The sequence below is a fragment of the Chamaea fasciata genome, unplaced genomic scaffold (genome assembly GCF_029207755.1).
Source record: "Chamaea fasciata isolate MVZ Bird 193981 ecotype frontalis unplaced genomic scaffold, bChaFas1.0.hap1 SCAF_1, whole genome shotgun sequence".
In the NCBI taxonomy this organism is placed as follows: Eukaryota; Metazoa; Chordata; class Aves; order Passeriformes; family Sylviidae; genus Chamaea; species Chamaea fasciata.
This window is the reverse complement of record NW_027094086.1, coordinates 96952638-96971413: the sequence shown is the minus strand read 5'-3', so window position 1 is coordinate 96971413 and position 18776 is coordinate 96952638. Positions and strand designations below refer to the sequence as shown.

Genomic DNA, 18776 nt, shown 5'->3' with positions numbered 1-18776 from the left:
TGTACAGCAGATGATGTTTTCCTGGATGGATTGCAGATCACTGATGAAGACCTCATGCACGTGTATGTTTTTGGATGACTTAGTATGAAAGCATTTTTAAGGATATCGAACAAAATCCCATTAAAGGGATTTTTCATTTCACTCTCTCAATCTCACTTCATAGTGTTACCCATTCTGAGTTTAACTCACATTTTTTATTGTATCTCATCTTTCTAACTTACTACAACCCCCTCTAAAATACATTGTTTAATTACCCTTCAGGATGTCAGTTACTTTACAGCATGCTATAAAATTTCATTGTCAGTGGTTAGGATGAAATAAAAAGGTCTCATAATGCACTTCAAAAGAGATGCTTAAGTACAGGGCAGGGCTTATGTGATGGTGCCTGTTAAATCAATTTCACACTACCATCCCATTCTCCCCTAGTTATATTAACTCATCCTTTTCCTTTGTAAGGGGTGAAGGTTGGACTTCAGTTAAAATTGGAGCTCTAGGGGCTTGAGGTATTTACCAGAAATTCCTCTCTTCCTTGGGTAACAGCTCTGAGATATATACATGACATTGTCTTTAGGAAAAGCAGGTTAGATTTCCCCAAATTTCCCATAAGAAATATACTAAAAAACTTTTATTTCCCAGTGTAAGAAGAAAATGGAAGTCCTTGAATAACTGAAATGACTGGGGTAATTAAAGTCCTTGTATTTGAAACATTTGTGAGAGCAAAAGTAGCTGTGAGATGGAAAAAAATATTACATTTAGTTTGCCACTCAATTAAAATATGTTTTACTTTGTATTTAAGAAATTGAAGTTAATATGATTTACATAGTCAATAAAACAAACATGTATTTCTGTGCTCTGTACAAGAATCTTTTTCACCTGTATGGCCACATAGAATGTTAACTGAAGTTTCTTAATTTTGCAGGAATATCCTGGCTTAAGGATCTCTTAGGTTCGAGCACTGAGAGGGAAACTATTCAACTAAGCCCACACTTCAATTGGTTGCCCTTATTGACATATAATTACCAAATTGTTTCTCTCCCCTAAAACTCAGTGGAGCATTGCAGGAAAAGGAGATTCTAATACAGAATTGAGCTGAGTGGGAAATCCACAGCCATATTTTTTACAATTAGAAATGAACTACAGTCAGCCTCCATAGCAACTACATTTCTGTTTATTTCCTATTTAACTTTCTCCCCTTCTCACCTCTCCGGTCTTTTCTAGGTTGGCTGCATGCCTTGGGTTTGGAATACCAATTCCAGCAGCTCAATAGTTATAATTTCTCCTGGTGGAACAAATAAAACAATGAATGAACTTCCATGCGACACAGCCCACTATGCTTTCCTTTCCTGTGTAGTGGGGACTCTCACCTTGGCAGTATTTCTACGTGTATCTTCCTTGCCAAAAATGATTCTCCTGCTTTTTGTTACAATTTTGTACATAGTTATTCTGGAACTCAGTGATTACAGAAAAGCAGTGGGGTAGGTATCTTGCAAAATTAAACAATCGGTGATTCACTATTCATAGTCACACATTGACTACTTATTTCTGAATTGTCCTCTAGTGCTCAGTGCTGCCTAGGACTGTAGACTCAGTAGAGCATAAGAAATACATCAGTCATCGTCTCCCTAGCAACTGTAGGATCAATCTAGTAGCATCCATCAACAGGTGATCAGCACTTGGAGGCTGGCAACTGTTGCCCCACTGTTCTGTAGTTTTGTGCTAACATATCCCAGTTGAACACACTGCAGTCTAACTATCGTATGGAATAGAAAAACACAGTTAAAAGCTTAACTGCCATATTTCAGCAGACCTCAACCAATCCTGATTTCAATTAAGTTTTTGAGCTTTCCAATGTTTTTATATTTCCTAATTAAAAACATGCACACACATTACAATAATGCATGGCATCTAAAAATCTTCAAGAAGTTGCATGATGGTATGATGCAGTGATCAGATGTGCTATCACCCATCTCCCTGCCAGGGTTAGCCTCTTCAGAAAAAGCTAGTGATTAGGAGGTACCCATGTGTTCTAAACTAAGAATCTGGTATTAAAAATGTGCAGTTAGGTACTAGACCTGGAATAACACATTTATTTTCTTCTTATTTTTAAGGGGCGGCTCCTTTTATATGCGTGGCTATGAACCAATACTAGCTATTTTGTTATTTTCTTGTGCTTTAGCACTGCATTCAAGACAGGTGGACTTGAAACTGCGTCTGGACTACCTCTGGGCAGTTCAGGTAAATCACAGGACTTTATAGTATCCATGCACACAAAATTATGTCTGACTTTTTGATTTGGTTTTCAAATACTTTCAGGACAAATTACTTGGACTCAGGCACTCAAACTTTTTCATTTCTCTTGGGATTCACAGAGAAAGATAGTTTTACAACTTTCTTCCCATAGACCTATAAAATTCATTTTTCCTAAAGAAGTGATTTTTTGTTCTTTTGCAGTTGCTCCAGTATACCATTGATTAAATAATATGTTTATATCTAAAATGCATTAGGAATAAACTGTTAAGATAAATTTGAGATTAAAAAATTAAATCAATTGGGTTTTTAATTTTATATTACAAAAATGAATGAAAATAAATCAATATTCAGGTAAAGTGAAAAGAAGCAAATAAAACTGATAAAAGGAAATATTTAAATCTATATTATACAAAGAAACTATGGAACTCTCTCCCAGAGAAAGATCAGAAATTTATTTAGATACCAAGTGCAGGGACCTTTTTTGAAAATATATTTCCTAACTATCAGACAGCAAAAAACCTATAGAAATTATATTAACCCTGACACGGGCATCAGGATATGTCTACCTCCTGTCACACCTCTCAGCAGTCTAATTACCACCTCCAAAGTGTTTTACACTGGCCCCCAGGGGAAGGAGAAAGTTGAATATATAAGTTTATTTGGTGGAATTTCGAAGCTATCCTTACAGTAAAGCTTACACACCTGTAGTTGACAGAGGTCATATTCTTTTCTCACCTGCACCCTTTGAAATATTTTGTCAAGAGGGCCTTTTAAATCATCATATCTCATGCTTTGACACATAACATAAAAACTGGAACACATGGGTACTGGTTGATTGGAGCACATCCTTGGCTCCACTGTATTACATAAAATGGAGAAATCAGTTATGACTTAGTTCTATTATCTTCTGCTTGAAATTTTTTTTTATCTAGCAGTTAGGCTGTATGAGGATTTCTTGTTTGCTTTGATGTCCAAGACTCTGTTCCCCTCTTTTATGCTTTAAGATTATCTTGTTCTATAATTTCCATGAACTCTGTACAATTCAACTGAGTATGTTCATTTAATTTCATTTTTGTCCTATGACCAGTATTGATAACTGCTGTGCCTGTCAGCCTCAGAAGCTTGTTTTGGATAAACTGATACTAGTTTCTCTTTGCTGTGGTGCCAAATACAAAAAAAAAAAAATCACCTGATTTTGAAATTCAGTGCAGAACCTGCCTTGCTGGATAGTCACTAATTTTATATGGATTGGCACACTATGGAACTATGTGAGTGCATATGACTCATGAATACAAAACCTTCTGTATGTTATTCCTAGCCCTGAAACTGAGTAGTAGTAGAATAATGTACCAGTTTTGCTCTCCTGTGACCTTTTAATGGACCAAGAGTGAGTTCCAGAATCTTAAACACTTTTCATCATTCCAGCTATTGCGACTTGCATGGCAAGTCGTGCATCCCTAATGGAAATACTAATTAAAGATTCTTAGTTTTAAGTTAGCTTTTAATTAGCAATTAATCAGCTTAAAAAAATAAGTAGAGGAGTATGGCATACTTGTCTAATGAAAGATGAGAACTGGACTTGTACAGTGGTAGAGAAAGAAATATGAACTTTATCTGTTTTCCTGGAGACAGGTTATATAAAAATACCTAGTCATCATCACAATTGTTAAAAACATTGTGTACTTTCTCCAAGGGACAGTAGAGGGAGATAAGACGTGAAATTTCTGTATTGTCCACCAGCATTTTCAGGTACCATTTCAGAAAGTGCTTTTCATCTGAGAAGATCAAATGCCATTTTCAGATCTTTTCACTTGCAAATCAGAGACGTATGTGGCGCCACCTTGTGTGTGAGGTTTGTGTGATAATAATGAGAAAGGAAAAAAATCAGTTTAGGAAGAAAATTCAGAATTTAGGGATCAACATAACTACCATTCTTTGAAACCAGTATGCTGATTTCAAATTATTACAATTTCAATGATTATGTTTTTGGCCTCTTAGATTAACTGGGCATATACCTTTCATCTCAGTTCCAGGTGGAAGACCTGGATAACATATGGTAACGTGGATAACGCTGAAAGAAATGCTGTTCTGCTTTCCACTCTGTGTATTGGTTGTAAATAATATTGAGTCCAAGGACTAATTAACATAACAACCAGGAGTACTGTCCATGATGGATGTTGCAGAAGTGGTTGTTGTGCTTATACATTCAAATGGATAAGCAAAAAAAAAGAAAAAATAATCCAAAACATAGTCTTTGAACTTTCTAGGTTCTACGGCTTAGCAAATATCTGAGTACTAAAGGCTCAGGGAACACTGTTTATTGGAAATATTTATATGTTAAAGCTGTCTAAAGCTGCCTTTGAATTAGCAAACTCCAGGCTATTAATTGTTTAACAGCCTTTAAGAGGAGACAAGTAAGACCCAGTTTTCTCAAGCTGCTGGAGTGCAGGAGCCCTCTGTAAGGCTAAAAGCAGTCTTGGTCATGTTTCTCTACAGCCATAGTACTATTTACCGTTAAACCATTTTGGCTTAACTGGGTTATATTTCTGGTAACAGAAGTTTCAGAAATACCATTGACCTAGTGCCCAGGACCTGTGGAGATTTTCTGTTTCCAAACTGAGTGTGCTGATTCTTTGTGCAAACACTGAATTGAATGAACCAAATGCTAAAGTTAGATTCACATATCCCAGCAGCCAGTCCCTGCTGTGTGAAAATATTCCAACATGGTTTAGCTAGCCATTTTAAGAGGCTTCTCAATTGCTGGCTTATATCTGGGGGAATTTCAGACTCAAGAGCTATTCTGGAAGCTTCAAGAAATCTGTTTGCATACTTTAGTAGCATTCATTGTTAGGCTAATCCGGTAAAAATGTTCTCGAATGAATAAAAGCTTTGCCCACCATGGGCATTGTCAGTGCAAATTTCTCCCAGAACACATGGAGAGAGTGCACTCCTTTCTCTCTGTTGGCTAGGAGGTGCTTGGCCTCAAATAGGTCAGGAGACAAAAAAGTAAGAGCACTCCCCTTGTTCTGCTGTTTGCATAATTTGCCCCTATTTTGGGTTTGCTATCATTACCATGAATCACGGAATCACAGAATTGCTATGGTATTATTCAAGGGCTTTCCATGATGTTAGGGTGTTTCTCATGTGAAAATGACCATTTTCTCAAACCCTTAGTGTTTGATTAGTCTGACCGTGACTCAGGAAAGCTGAGATCCTTGTGCCCAAACAGTCTGCCAGCACCTCCAGCTATGGGGACCTTTCACAGAGTAGTCTGCTAGATCAGAGTGCAGTTCAACCGATTTGTTCAGGGTCACATGCAAAAAGAGAGACTTCCTTCTGGGTCTCCACACCTTTACCTACTGCCATTGACTGGTAGCGCCCTTGAAGAACCCACATTAACAGTTTGTAGATAACAAACTATAAATAAAAAAATAATAGTAGGAAGTTAAGGTTTTAGGATTGCTGGTGATAGTATCTGACCACAAAAATGTATTCAAAGCAATGTACAGACAAGCTCTAATCCCCAGTGAGAGCTAGCTAATCATTCAGCATGCATAGAGTACACTTTTTAGCCCATAGGTGCCCATATGGGGGAGAAGAGATGTTCAGCCTACCAGCTAATCCCAGAAGTTATGATGGAATTTTCTCCCCTTTCTTAATTCTTCTTTACATTTATGCAAAGCCTGAGTGACATTAGTCATACATCTTAGTAAGGGGTGGTCGTGCCTCGGAGGATGGTAATATCAGTGTAGTATCTGAGATAATCTTGGGATAGGGCTATGTGTCAATCCAAGGAGGGTAATTTTGCCATGGCTGCTGATTCAACAGCAGGACATCTTCCTTTATCTCCCTTTGCTTCCCGCTGCTGTGTCCTATCAACTAAAAAGTACCACCAAGTACCCTCTTCGGCAAGGGTTTCAACAGAGCCTGGTTGCAGTGTCTCCACTCCACTCCACTCCACTCCACTCCACTCCACTCCACTCTCGATTCAGCCCCCTCTAGATTGTACTATGTGTGGAAAGTTGGGGGTGCTGACTGTGTTCCACTCAGGGAGTAGCAACCGTACTTCCCCCTATATTTTCTATACTGTTATCTTTAATTTTACCTCAAGCCTTTTTCCCACAATTTTATTTTTAGTAACTGAGACCTCTCAGAACCAAAATTGTAGTTAACAGTTTTGCATCCAAAAAAAGAAGAGACACTTGTTAGGTGTGTTGAAAATGTTGCATTCTATCATTAGCAATGGTGACATCATTAATGCCTTTTCCTGCTCTTAGATGATTTTACCACCATCTCAGACACAACTCTGATGGTTTGATTTGAGCCATTAGCTCTTTACTCAAGAGCCCAGTTCTCTACTTCTTAGTCATGGGTGTTCTTTGCTCTGAAACCTTTGTTGTGGTTCATACATAATGATTGATGTACTGGAGAATCTTCAGTAATTTCTTCCAAATGAACAGTTTGGTCCACAATTGGGCAAGGCAGGGGAATTTGATCACACATTTCCAAATCAGAAATGAACAGCAGCTGCCGGTGATTGAGCAACATCACTTCCCATACAATGTATCAAACTGTTCACTCCACTTACCTACACCTAGTTCATTCCTTTGATTAGTCCAGAAATCTCCACACCTTGACTCAAAAGATTATTGTTCTTTAGGAAGGTATTCTGCCGCATATTGTATTGGTAGGTTAACTGAGAACCTTAATATTCCTAGGAAGAAAATAACAAAAAAATTTGTTGTTCAAAAAATAGAGGAATGGATAATGAAGACCTGAATGGATATTTTATTAAGATCATAAATTCAGTTCACAAATCTCTTTGCTGTTGTCAGAATAAAACTTTCCATGTTCCATTGTGATGTAAAATGGAGTTGCGAGCTTGGTTTGGATTTTCAACTGAAGAATCTTTTTATTTTTCCTATTAAAACATTTAAATTCCAACAGTCAAACTAAATGCCAGAGGCCATTTCACATGCTTATAGAAAACCGTAAGTCAGAGTTATACCACCAAAATAGGGGAAGGATATTTTAAGAAAAGAGCATGTGAAATTTAAACAGTGAAAGAAGTGTCAAGAAAACAGCTCACAAACAGGGAACAGATACTTAGAATAAAAGCTTTAGGTATATTTCTTGCAAAACTTAATTGCTATTTAAAGTTTACTGATATTTCACCTCTGGAACAGGTTCTGTTTCTTATTACCCAAATTAGAGTAGGAGCTGAGAATTGATTTTAAAAGGCAACAATTTTTGAAGAATTTATTTTTATAAAATCAGTTCTCTTTCAGAATTCTTTCTACTTGTATAGAAATTTAAAAATACAGAATAAACTGCTTGACAAAGCAGACTGTGTAACTTGAATAAAAACGTTGTTTCCTAAGTTTTGTCATGGAAAATAAAACTTAGCTTCCTGAAAAAAAACCCATGAAATAATATTGTTAGACTGTATAGAGGCAAGAGGTGACTGGTTTTCTCCTACTTAGATAGGAATGGATATTGAGAAATTATGTGGACTTTGTAATAGATCAGGATACCAAATTTCAGATATAAATGGGACACCAAGAAAAATTAGAACAGGTTCATCAATGATTTATGTGACTGGGGTTTCTCAACAATGCCTGAGAATTTGGCCTTCCAGTCTTCTACTGACTGTAATTAGATAAAGAAAATTGCATCGGGATCACAGTAAAAGATTTGTGAGTATGATTGAGGAACAAAGGAAAAGCTGTGATTTCTATGAGATGAATGCAATGCTGATCAAGTGTTTTCTAATTGAAATCAGTGTGAGGTCAGAGGTCACTCTAAGTACAAGGAGCAAATTCCAGAGAAGTAATTTTGCAGATTAATCTACAAAGGACTAGGCTGGAATTTGCAAACCTAGAAGTCTCAAATGAGATTCTTAGGTATTCAATATTTTTCAAATAAGGGATCTGATTTTTAAAGTAATTTCCTAGTGTGTGACTCACACTAACTCTGTGGGTCAAGCACTTGTAATAAGATGCTAGTAACTTGGGCTAGGGACCTCAGATGTGTTAGCTCTTTCTGAATGCTGTCATTCACATCAATAACAGAATTTCTGTTGTGAAAGAACTATATATATTTTCATGACAAACACCAGCATAATTAAAATGATCTCTAGAAATGTTAACTGTTTTTATATCATTTTTTTAATTGTACATTATTCTTAAGGATGCTCAATTTTGAAATCTTTTTCTCTGTTGAAGTTACTGTCAATCTGGTAAGACAGTTTCAATTTTACTGCTAAGCACATAGGTTTGCTTTAAACGCCGGAGATTATCACTGGTTTCTCTTGTCTGAAAGATGGATCAAATACTGCTATCACTGTGTTGAAGTACCTGGAAAGTTATTGGTCTCCAAGGCCAATGTGATTTAAGTGGGGTTATTCTGGTTTACTCTGTAAACATATCAAGCTTCTATTTAAAAGTACAGAGAACTACATAAGATACCAATACAATTAGCTGATCAAACCCTGAAAACAGCTGAGAGACTTTAGCTTGAATTACTAAGGATTTAAAGGGATTTTGCCTAATGTAGAAGCATGGTACAAGAGAACTGTTCTCAATCTGCATTGCTATTCTGCATTTTGTTCATTTTCATTCCAAAGGATGAATTAATAGAAGCTATTTGATAGACTCAGCTTATTTTTTGCTTCTTGGAAAGATTTTTCTTTTCCTCTATCCCAACAGGCAGAAGAAGAGAGAGATGATATGGAGAGAGTCAAGCTGGATAATAAAAGAATACTTTTCAATCTGTTGCCAGCCCATGTTGCACAGCACTTTCTTATGTCTAATCCAAGAAATATGGTAAACCAAGATAAAATTTAAATACATACTGTATGAGTCTCTGTTGCTTGAGCCACCTTCCACCTCTATGTTTGCAAGAAAGGCTTGGAAAAAACTTTGTTCATATAAAAATAGCTTTGTAAAAACTTGTGTTCAAGAATTAGTTTGAAATTATTTCTTTTGCTGTATGGTCCTTCTCTGAAGAATTTTAATAAAATCCAGGATAAGGGAAGGTTTTCATTCAACATGAATGTAACCAGGTACCTGTATGTCTATCACTTTTTTTTTTTTTCCAATCAGTGTAGGATATTGAAATTTATCACAATATTGCATGAGCTCAGTTTGGTTCTGAATGGTGAAGTGTATGAACTGCCAGACACTTAAATATTAACCACTCTAGTACTGGAAAGTATGCTACCATTACCAAAACCATCTATTTAAATTTAAAAACAGGGAATAGTACATACTCAAGGAAGCACAGATTTACATAAAAAGCTGCCCTGACTAAATAAATTGGTTCAAGAAGGCCTTATGAGAGTCCTTCTGGTCATCTGAAAACCTTTAGCACTGAAGTAGCCGTAATGTCGATAATTCTGTTCTTGAGAGTTTGGGTTGAAGTATTTGAACCACAGAAGAGTGATTTTGCTTTCTTTGAGCCTTCCAAATTTTTAAGCAGAAACCTTACCATACAGAACAGCATTATATTATATAGAAATCCACAACACATGGAAAGACTTGAAGGAGTGAGGCCAGTTATGTACCGCAGGATAAAATTGGTCCATCTCTTATTTTGCTTATTAAACAAGATTGAGAAAATGTAATTATTTTTCTTGTACAATAGAAGTTCTATAACTGTTAAAACTTTCTTCAAATTTGGCTTGCTGCTTCTGTCTAAACAGAAAAAAACTCTAAATTGTTTTAAATGGGTTTAATACCTTAGGTGTTTATTTTCTATTGTGGTCTTGAATGATGACATCTTTCAACATTATTTTAAGAAGTCTGGTTTTCCCTCTAGAGAAACTGATGGCCTTTGTCCTAGCTATTGCGTAGCAGTAAAATAAGTGTTGTGATAATGATGTTTAGTTTAGATTAATGTTTTAAAATAAAAATTACATCTGCTTATGAACTACAGGACCTTTATTACCAGTCATATTCACAAGTGGGAGTGATGTTTGCTTCCATCCCAAATTTCAATGATTTCTACATAGAATTGGATGGCAATAATATGGGAGTGGAATGTTTACGCCTTTTAAATGAAATTATTGCTGATTTTGATGAGGTAAGGTCTAAACACTTTGTCTTTTGACCATATCAGTTCTACCAAATAACTATCAATGACATCTGAAGTAAATCACTGTATCTTGAACTGTTTCATAAATTAGGACTGTAAACTTCCTATTTAATCATAATTGGTGTCCACTGGGCTTCTCCAAAGTGCTAAATTTCTACCTTTAGGCATATGACTCTGACCTAAAATTTCTCTAATACAGGAAGCATATCAAATATGGAAGTTAATGGCAGTTTTTTTCAATGACCTCAAAGTGGGCAAGCCTTAACTTAGCAAACACGATATGGTTTAATGAACTTGCTCATATTGTCTGATAACTATGGTTGTTTGTCTAAAATATTATGTAATATTTAACAGTTTTATGTTTTAAACAAAGCTTATGGACAAAGAATATTATAAGGATATTGAAAAGATCAAGACAATTGGAAGTACATATATGGCAGCTGTGGGACTCGTACCTACTTCAGGAACTAAGGTAAGAAGATTTTATGTAACAGTCTTATGTGAAGGAACCATTTTCCTTCAATTTCCAGAGGAACATCAGAAACACAACTAATTCTGTGAGATTATTGATAACTTGTATGACTTCTTTACAACATTTTGAATCTGAAAATCAAAGAACAGCTGTAGCTGGAAAACTGCCACAATTGCTTGTGTGGCTTCACTTGTGATTTCATTGTCTGCAGCTTTGTATTCCTTGCAAATTGGTATATAAAAGCCTCTAAATCAGTGGTAGTGTTTTAAACCTGGTATCTTAGATGGCCTTGTAAGATGCAGGGAAAGGGAGACTCTAGGTGTAATGAATTGCTGCAAAACTAGCAGAAGAATATTAAAATGCAATTTTTACATATATATTTTTAATATTGAAATCTGGATGTAGCCTAAAACTAAAATAAACATCCTCTCCAAACCCCCATAATGGACAGGAACTTTGTACTAGGTACAGTGCTGCACTGTACCTGTTCCCTCCAGATCAGCTCTTCTTTGTCTCTACAATTAGCACTTTATTTACTGATTTAATTATTTAGAAATAAAAAAAAAGTCAAAGTCATTTCAAACCCACTAACTCTGGGGCACAGTTCTTCTGTATCATCATCACTACCCTTGAGTGCTATTCTTGCCTTAAGTTATTATCTTGGAACAGAGATTTCCTAGATTTCCAAGCAGCATCTAGAAAGTCAGAAAACCCTGTAGGAATTACATTAAATGTATAGTATACAGAGTACTATACCCATTAGTAATTACACTAATGAAACTAAATCATTAAAATTCTATAAAATTAATCATATAAGAATAGAATGAAAATTAAAGCAATCCATTCACTTCATCTGCCTGGAGTTTTCAAACACTTCTCCCTTTTTCTGATATGTATGTATATATGTTGTAGACATATGTAGAATACATTAGTGCATATGGTTTAGCATTGCAAAATAGTACTAAGTTAGAAGGCAAAAGGAAAAAAGGCCAGAAGATGCCCTGTGGACTTTTTAGCAACAAGTAAATAAAAAACAAGACCACATATAAATCAATGGTTATAAAAGTATTTCCTGATGCCTTCCTTTGTATCAAAAAAAGTATTTTTAAATGTCTGCTTATCCTAAAAATGTTTGACTCGTTGACTCATGGGTTCTGAGACAGGCAAAAACACTGATCTTTAGAATTTTTTTCAGTGTGTGATCTGAGGCAAACAGGCAGTGGCATACTTTAGTGTCTGCCATAAATGCTCTTTGAACTATAATCTTCAAAACAAATGTGTTATTGGATAACTTTGGCAGCATATGTTTCAAAACCTAAACATGTTTGTCTCTTATATTTTACAGTTGTTGAGTATAGTTGTTGAGTCAGATAAGTTAGTCTAGTACTGAAGATACTGCTCTGAACTTATGATAGTAATGCATTTTAAAGCACTGCAGCAGATCTTTTTACAGTACTCTGTCTTCCTTTGAAATCTTGGGGCAAATTTTCATTTTTTTCTATATACATAGAATTTATTAAGAATTCTGTATTCCAGAATAAAAAAAATCATATGAAACAGACAATAATTTTTACTTTTACTTAGGGTTTCAGCTCTTCTGTGATCTCTCCCTACTCTTCATGTGATGCAAATGAAAAGAAATTACTTACATCCTCTTGCCAGTTTTCCAGTAGTTTTTCAGCATACACCTGTATATTAGAAGTCTGATAATCTTGGCTGTCCTGTCATGCCCAGACAAGCTTCACACAGTCCCTGGGCTGTCCTATGGAGTCATATGTGTCCATGGGGAACCATAAGACACTCAAGTGCCTCTGGTCTGCCCTCTGCCAGGAGTGTCCCATGTTCAATAGAAAATCTCACACAGCCTCTGATTGTGAATCACTAATTTCCTATTAGGATTTAGACACGAACAGAAAGCAGTGGATGAAGTTAATTGTGCTCTTAACTGAGGATATTTATGCACTTAAGAGCCCAGTACCCTGATGAAGTCAAATATTAAAATCCCATATTGTACTGGAGTCCCATTTCTGCACCTTAACTCAGCAAGTGGCTACTGTAAATGCCCATTGTCTCTATTGCAATGATTTTGTTGTGATGCTCTGAGCAGTTTTTCCAGTAACTACTCTGATGTTTAAATAAATAATTGCTTGCCAGTTATATCAACAGGGCAGCACACAGACTAAGCTTTTGTAGATATTTGCACAACATAAATTCATTGTATCTCTATTTCACCAGGATCCTGACTTCACCAGGGTCCTAACTTTGTGGTTTTCTTTAGTGCAGGTTCAAGATAATTTGCTCTAATCCTATTTAGAGGGATCTGTTACCTGCAGTGCACTCAGTATTTGTCACCAGTCCTTTCTCCTGCAACCCTGAAGGGTATTACAGGAAAACAGAACATTCATCAGACAGCAAAGTAATGGAAGAGAGGAAATATAAAGAAGATTAGAAATTAAATAAAACTATGCACTGCTCCAGACACTGAATATTTTTTCCTCCTCTGTTGGAAATGTATCCATCAGCTCTTTAAGCTTAATTCTTGCTCTTCTTTTATAAGAGTAGAACTAGCTAGTTCACATTGCAAGAAGCAGAATGCCAGGCATCCAGGCAGGTAAATAAAAATATCCTTCCCAAAAACTGGGACTGGCACAAGGACTGCTTTCATAGTTTTTTTGTAAATTTCCTAGCCACATGAAGCAACCCTTTCAAATTGAGGTGAATGAAGGAAATAGCAACCTGTTTCTCAGGTTTTTCAGCCACTGTTTAGTGCTGCATTTATAAAATCTCACTATCATGGCAAAAACTCAGCAAGCATTCATCTCATGCCGGCTTGTACAGTCCTATTGTGTAACACCCTACCAAAGCTGCCACTGACCCTGCATTTTTTTCACCATATCCTACCTTTAGCCCATTTTCACTTTGCAAATTTGTTCCAAAATTCATATTTCTTATGCAAATAAGAGCAGAGTATAAGAACAGTCATACTGAGTTGAGTCAAAAATTTATTCTAATAACCTGTCTTTAACTAAGTTGGTTAGTTGGGGAGAGAGCATGAGTAACAGAACAAATATACAAACCTCGCTTTCCCACATTCTAATAATCTGCTGCTTAGATTTTTACTACTTTGTATCAAATATTTCTTTCATGATCTTGAGAATTATGCTAGAAGTTTGCTAAGTTTTGGAATCCAAAAAATCCTCTGAAAATTATTTGCACAGTTAAATTAGACTGAGGTTGGAAAAATTATTTTCTTATGTTTGGGCTTTTATTTACAAGTTAATACTTCACCAATTCATTTGATCCCTTTTGGGCAAAAACCCTTAGTTCGTTTAGATACATTTGATAACAGCTCCCTTCAACTTGCCTGGAAAGGAAAAACTTAGGGGTTTTCTGCACCTCACAGGATTAAATCTAATAGGAATTTTGTCAATGGGAACATCATGCACCCCATGGAAGCTGGGAGCTAGCAAAAGCCCCAGAGGGAGAAGACGGCAGAAACTATAGTTATTAATAATCGTCAGGCAAAGTAGTTTTGTAAGAAAGCAGGTTATATTCCCTGCCACACTCAAAACAAACATCAGCAGCTCTCTAGCAACAGAACCGCTTTACCATGGGAACTTTGCTTTCCATTCTTCCCAGAAATCAAAAGGAGAGAGAGAAGAAAAAAAATAGCGGAAAAAAAGAAAGCATGTGCTGCAGCTACCACCAAACGTTTCCTTTCACAAACAGAAAAATTGCTTAAATTCTTTTCCTAAAGCATCTGTTTGAACTTCTCATTATTTTTCACTTTAGTATTTAACCTGCATCTCAGTACCATACAAATTTAATATGCAACACTATTTTGTTTCTAGGCTAAAAAATCAATATATTCCCATCTGAGTACACTGGCAGATTTTGCAATAGAGATGTTTGACGTTCTTGATGAAATCAACTATCAGTCTTACAATGATTTTGTCCTACGTGTTGGTAAGTCATGTTTCTACAATTATCAAACAAGCAGAAGATTGTTTTCGTTGGTTTTTCCTGTGCTGTCAGCAAAGAATTACCTGTCCTGCACTCATGAATAAAACTGAAAATTCTCTACTAGTGAGAGAGTCACATTCATGTAAAAGATCAGCAGTCTAGATGGTATGCATTAGTATTAAGGAATTGTAATTCCCTCCAATTCCAGTGTGTCTACTTAATCTATGCACCCCTAAAAGGAAAGTGCACCATTAATTTTCTGCAATGTTATGAGTGTAGCCAGTCTTGTGGCTAACACTGCTTTGTTTTGCTATGCTGCTGAAAGTTGTGTCTTACTGTATTATGTTAAGTTGCATCTGCAAAATCTTTGTTGGCATTAAAAGTGCAATGGGAGCTTTTTCTCCACAGATGCCAAATCACCTTAACCAGTCCTGTTTTCTCCAACAAACCAAATCCTCTTGTCTGCACAACACAACCCTTTCCATGCAATCCTTTACATGTTATCACATATCTTACCACTCATTTCTCTCAGCCTTCCTAGAAATCAAGTTCCCTGCTTCCCTTTCTTCATGTATCCTGCCCCTCACTCATGGTACTTCTACTGCTGTTCTCATTTTACTGCATATTCTAACAGTGTTAGTTTTCTCCAGCTTCTTTCTCTATACATTTTCATGGCTGACTTGTGAGAATGAGCTGGACAACAGGAAAACTGAGGCTGCTAGCAGTGGAAGATTGAGAAAGACCAAGGTCATCAAAGGCAGCAATAGGAGAGTTATATGTCTTTGACCTCCTGTACATCCTAATAATTATAAACCTCAAATTATCTTTCAACTCTCTTAAAACTTGTCTTTCCAGGTTCACAAAGGATCAAATATCTAACCGTCATTCTTCTGCATAAATTGCCTAGGAAAGCCCTTGCACAGAATGTCATGCAGGGTTTAGTATCTGCAGCTCTTCAGGGCACTCAGAAGGAACATCCTCTTATCTTGCAAACAAGATATTTAAATCAGTCAGAAATGTAGAATTGAGCTTTGCAGTTTCCAAAAAAATATGCTTGAGGCATTTTCACATACTTTTTTCTTCTTCCACTGTCTCGGGAATCTGAGTTGTCTGGTACTAACAACCAACCTGACACACTTCCCTTACCCCAATCCTTGTGTATTCCAGACCATCGTTTCTGTTCCACTTGGAAAACCTCTATTAAAAGGCTTTATATGTGCAACTGCAGTGGAAGTTATAGGAAACTATTAAAGATCCTTACCAGTTTGTCCCATTTTCAGTTAGGTGAAACTAACTCTGCACTGCTTTTCTTGTTTTCTTTAAACAAACAAAATCCATAGAAGAATCAAATTTTTATGTTGTCTATCATACTACATTTCCAATAAGATATCAAGGAATGTCTCTGTTGTGTTTCTAAAACTTTTACAAATGCAGAAGTCCACTTGGCATTAATATAATCATAGAAACATGAATATGCTGAGGGATCATAGAATATGTAAGGGACCCATCAGGATTAACAAGCCCAACTCCTGGCCCTGCACAGGGCAGCCCAAAAGTCACACCATGTGCCTGAGAGCATTGTCCAAATGCTTCTTGAATTCTGTCAAGCTTATTGTTGTAACCATCTCCCTGGAGAGCTTTTTCCAGTGCTCAGTCCCTCTTAGGGTGAAAAACCATTTCCTGACATCTAACCTAAACCTCCCATGACTCAGCTTTATGATGTTAACATATATTACTCTGCTACAAAAAAAAGTTGTCAAGACACTGGTGTCAAATCTGTTTTGCAGGATTCATGTTTCCTTTGGATAATACGCTGTAGTGAAAACCAAACTGATTGTTTAATTTTAGGTATTAATGTTGGGCCGGTAGTGGCAGGAGTCATTGGAGCCAGAAGACCACAGTATGATATCTGGGGGAACACTGTGAATGTTGCTAGCCGGATGGATAGTACTGGAGTGCAGGGAAAGATTCAGGTGAGTGCATTCTGAGACAGTTTTGCAAACTTTACATACCTCCTGGTTTATATGTGTTTATGTTTTCAAGAACACTTAGAAAACACAGCCTCTCTTTGTTCTTATGGAAGGGGCAACACTCTCCAGATGACTCACCATCACAGGTGAGTGATGTTTGCCATCTTATACACTTCCCTCCTTAAAGACAATGAAATCCTCAAATAAATCATTTCCCGTCAGAAGAAACAAGAGTTCTCTGCTTCATTGCACACAGTTGGGGGTAAGCCTGGGGATGCTAATACTGCCAGTCTTTGTGCTGGAGAAATTTTGCCTAAATGAGACCTTCAAGGAAAGGATATATGCTCATTTGCATCTTACTACATTTTATGTCGCTCTAAAAATTGCTTGGATACTTTGGATTGGAGAGGTGATGCAGACAGAGAACACTGTTGTTCTACTACTAGAACCTATGGTGTTCCTCTCAAAAGTTCAGTGAACACTTGCAGTCATTTATCCAAAACACCTGTCTAATCTCCAGGGATCAAAAGGTCTTCTGCAATAAATTAGCATCTCTGGAACTGATACAGCTTACAATTTGGTTACATATTTCTGTTGGATGGAGCTTAATCTGTCTGTGTATTTATTTAACTTAAGACCAGAAATTCTGCTTCTCAGGTTCCAGTTTTATCAGTGACCTTTCCTTCCTAAAGAAAATTCTAAGTGACCCTGAGAGCAGCTGTAGGTGCTAATCCATTCTGTTTATGCATATTCATGACCGAGAAGTAAAATGGAGAGGGGTGGGCAATTACATGAACAGAAAAAAAGTAACGAGTTTGTTTTTTTGTTTTTTTTCCTCAGGTGACAGAAGAAGTTCAGCGGATATTAAAAAGATGCAGTTATGAATTTGTGTGCAGGGGTAAAGTCAGTGTAAAGGGAAAAGGTGAAATGTTGACCTATTTCCTGGAAGGTAAAACTGATGGAAATAATTCCCAAACACGATCTTTAAACTTAGAGAGGAAAATGTACCCTTATGGGAGGGCAAACATTCAAACAAAACTGGGCACCAGCTGTCCATCAGTGTCCTCAGTTGCTAGCTTTACTGTAAAACCTGGTGTTGGAGCAGGTCAAGTATCTGCTACTCACACAAACCAAACACTGCATTATCTTCCTTCTGTGTCAGCTGTGAAGGAGGCATAGAACAAAGGAGATTTTGTTGTGCCACTTGCCGTGAACTTGGAGAGCAATGGTTGCCTGAATTTTTACTAGGAAGTCAGAGATCATAGGCCATGTAATTAACCAAGGACCACTACAACCCAACCAAAGAGAACATGGGGACTGTGTAATGAACTCTTGGGATGGAACATATAAGGGCTAGCAATTCGGTTATGAAAAGTCAAAATGGGATTTTCTGGAAATGAGGAATATTTTCTTGGAATTTTTAAACAGTAAATGAAAAAAATTAGATAAATGTGCAAGCAATTATTTATGTGTGTGTATATATATGTTTTAATCTATATATGCGCACATACAAACAGTTCTGTGTAGACTTAATAGAGATTTATAGAGATGAACATAAAAATGTGTATTTATTTACACATCACCTGACATGGCAAAGAGATTTCTCTTTCTGTTGTGGCCAGAATTGTTGGGCCTGGGATTAGCAAAGCTGCTAATGTGGGATTTAACCATGGAATGAGGGATGCCTGGAGACTCTCCAGGGCTACAGCAAGGCTTTGAGAAACTGTGCTCCCAGTGCATGAATTAATGCAATGAAGACAGTGTTTATTGTGCTGTCAGTGGCAGATTAATGAAGACTGGATTCAGCTAATTACAGAACCGTACATATTTTTTTAAGTTCTCTTTGAATGCTCCAAAAACTTCCAAAAACTTTCAATCAAACCATTACACTAGGAGATACAGTAAATAAACCACAGAGATTAAAGTTTAGGCAAAAGAACAATATATATTCTTTCCATTAAAAAAAATATGAGAGTGGTAGAGCATAGAATTTGCTGACTTTTTGTATGTCATTTGACCATGCAATA

The 18776-nt window shown here is 36.5% G+C and overlaps 1 protein-coding gene across 1 annotated transcript in view; it reads left to right on the top strand.

The window, feature by feature from the left end:
• The window catches only part of ADCY1 (adenylate cyclase 1), a 161003-nt gene extending 142950 nt beyond the window's left edge, over positions 1–18053 (top strand). Inside the window, exons 13-20 of the mRNA XM_066190465.1 lie at positions 1219–1475; positions 2109–2235; positions 8958–9074; positions 10186–10332; positions 10718–10816; positions 14668–14782; positions 16628–16752; positions 17590–18053. Of these exons, the coding sequence (XP_066046562.1) occupies positions 1219–1475; positions 2109–2235; positions 8958–9074; positions 10186–10332; positions 10718–10816; positions 14668–14782; positions 16628–16752; positions 17590–17928 (1326 nt within the window). The 3' untranslated portion in view covers positions 17929–18053. The remainder of the gene's footprint in view (positions 1–1218; positions 1476–2108; positions 2236–8957; positions 9075–10185; positions 10333–10717; positions 10817–14667; positions 14783–16627; positions 16753–17589) is intronic.
• The last annotated feature ends 723 nt before the right edge of the window (positions 18054–18776 follow it).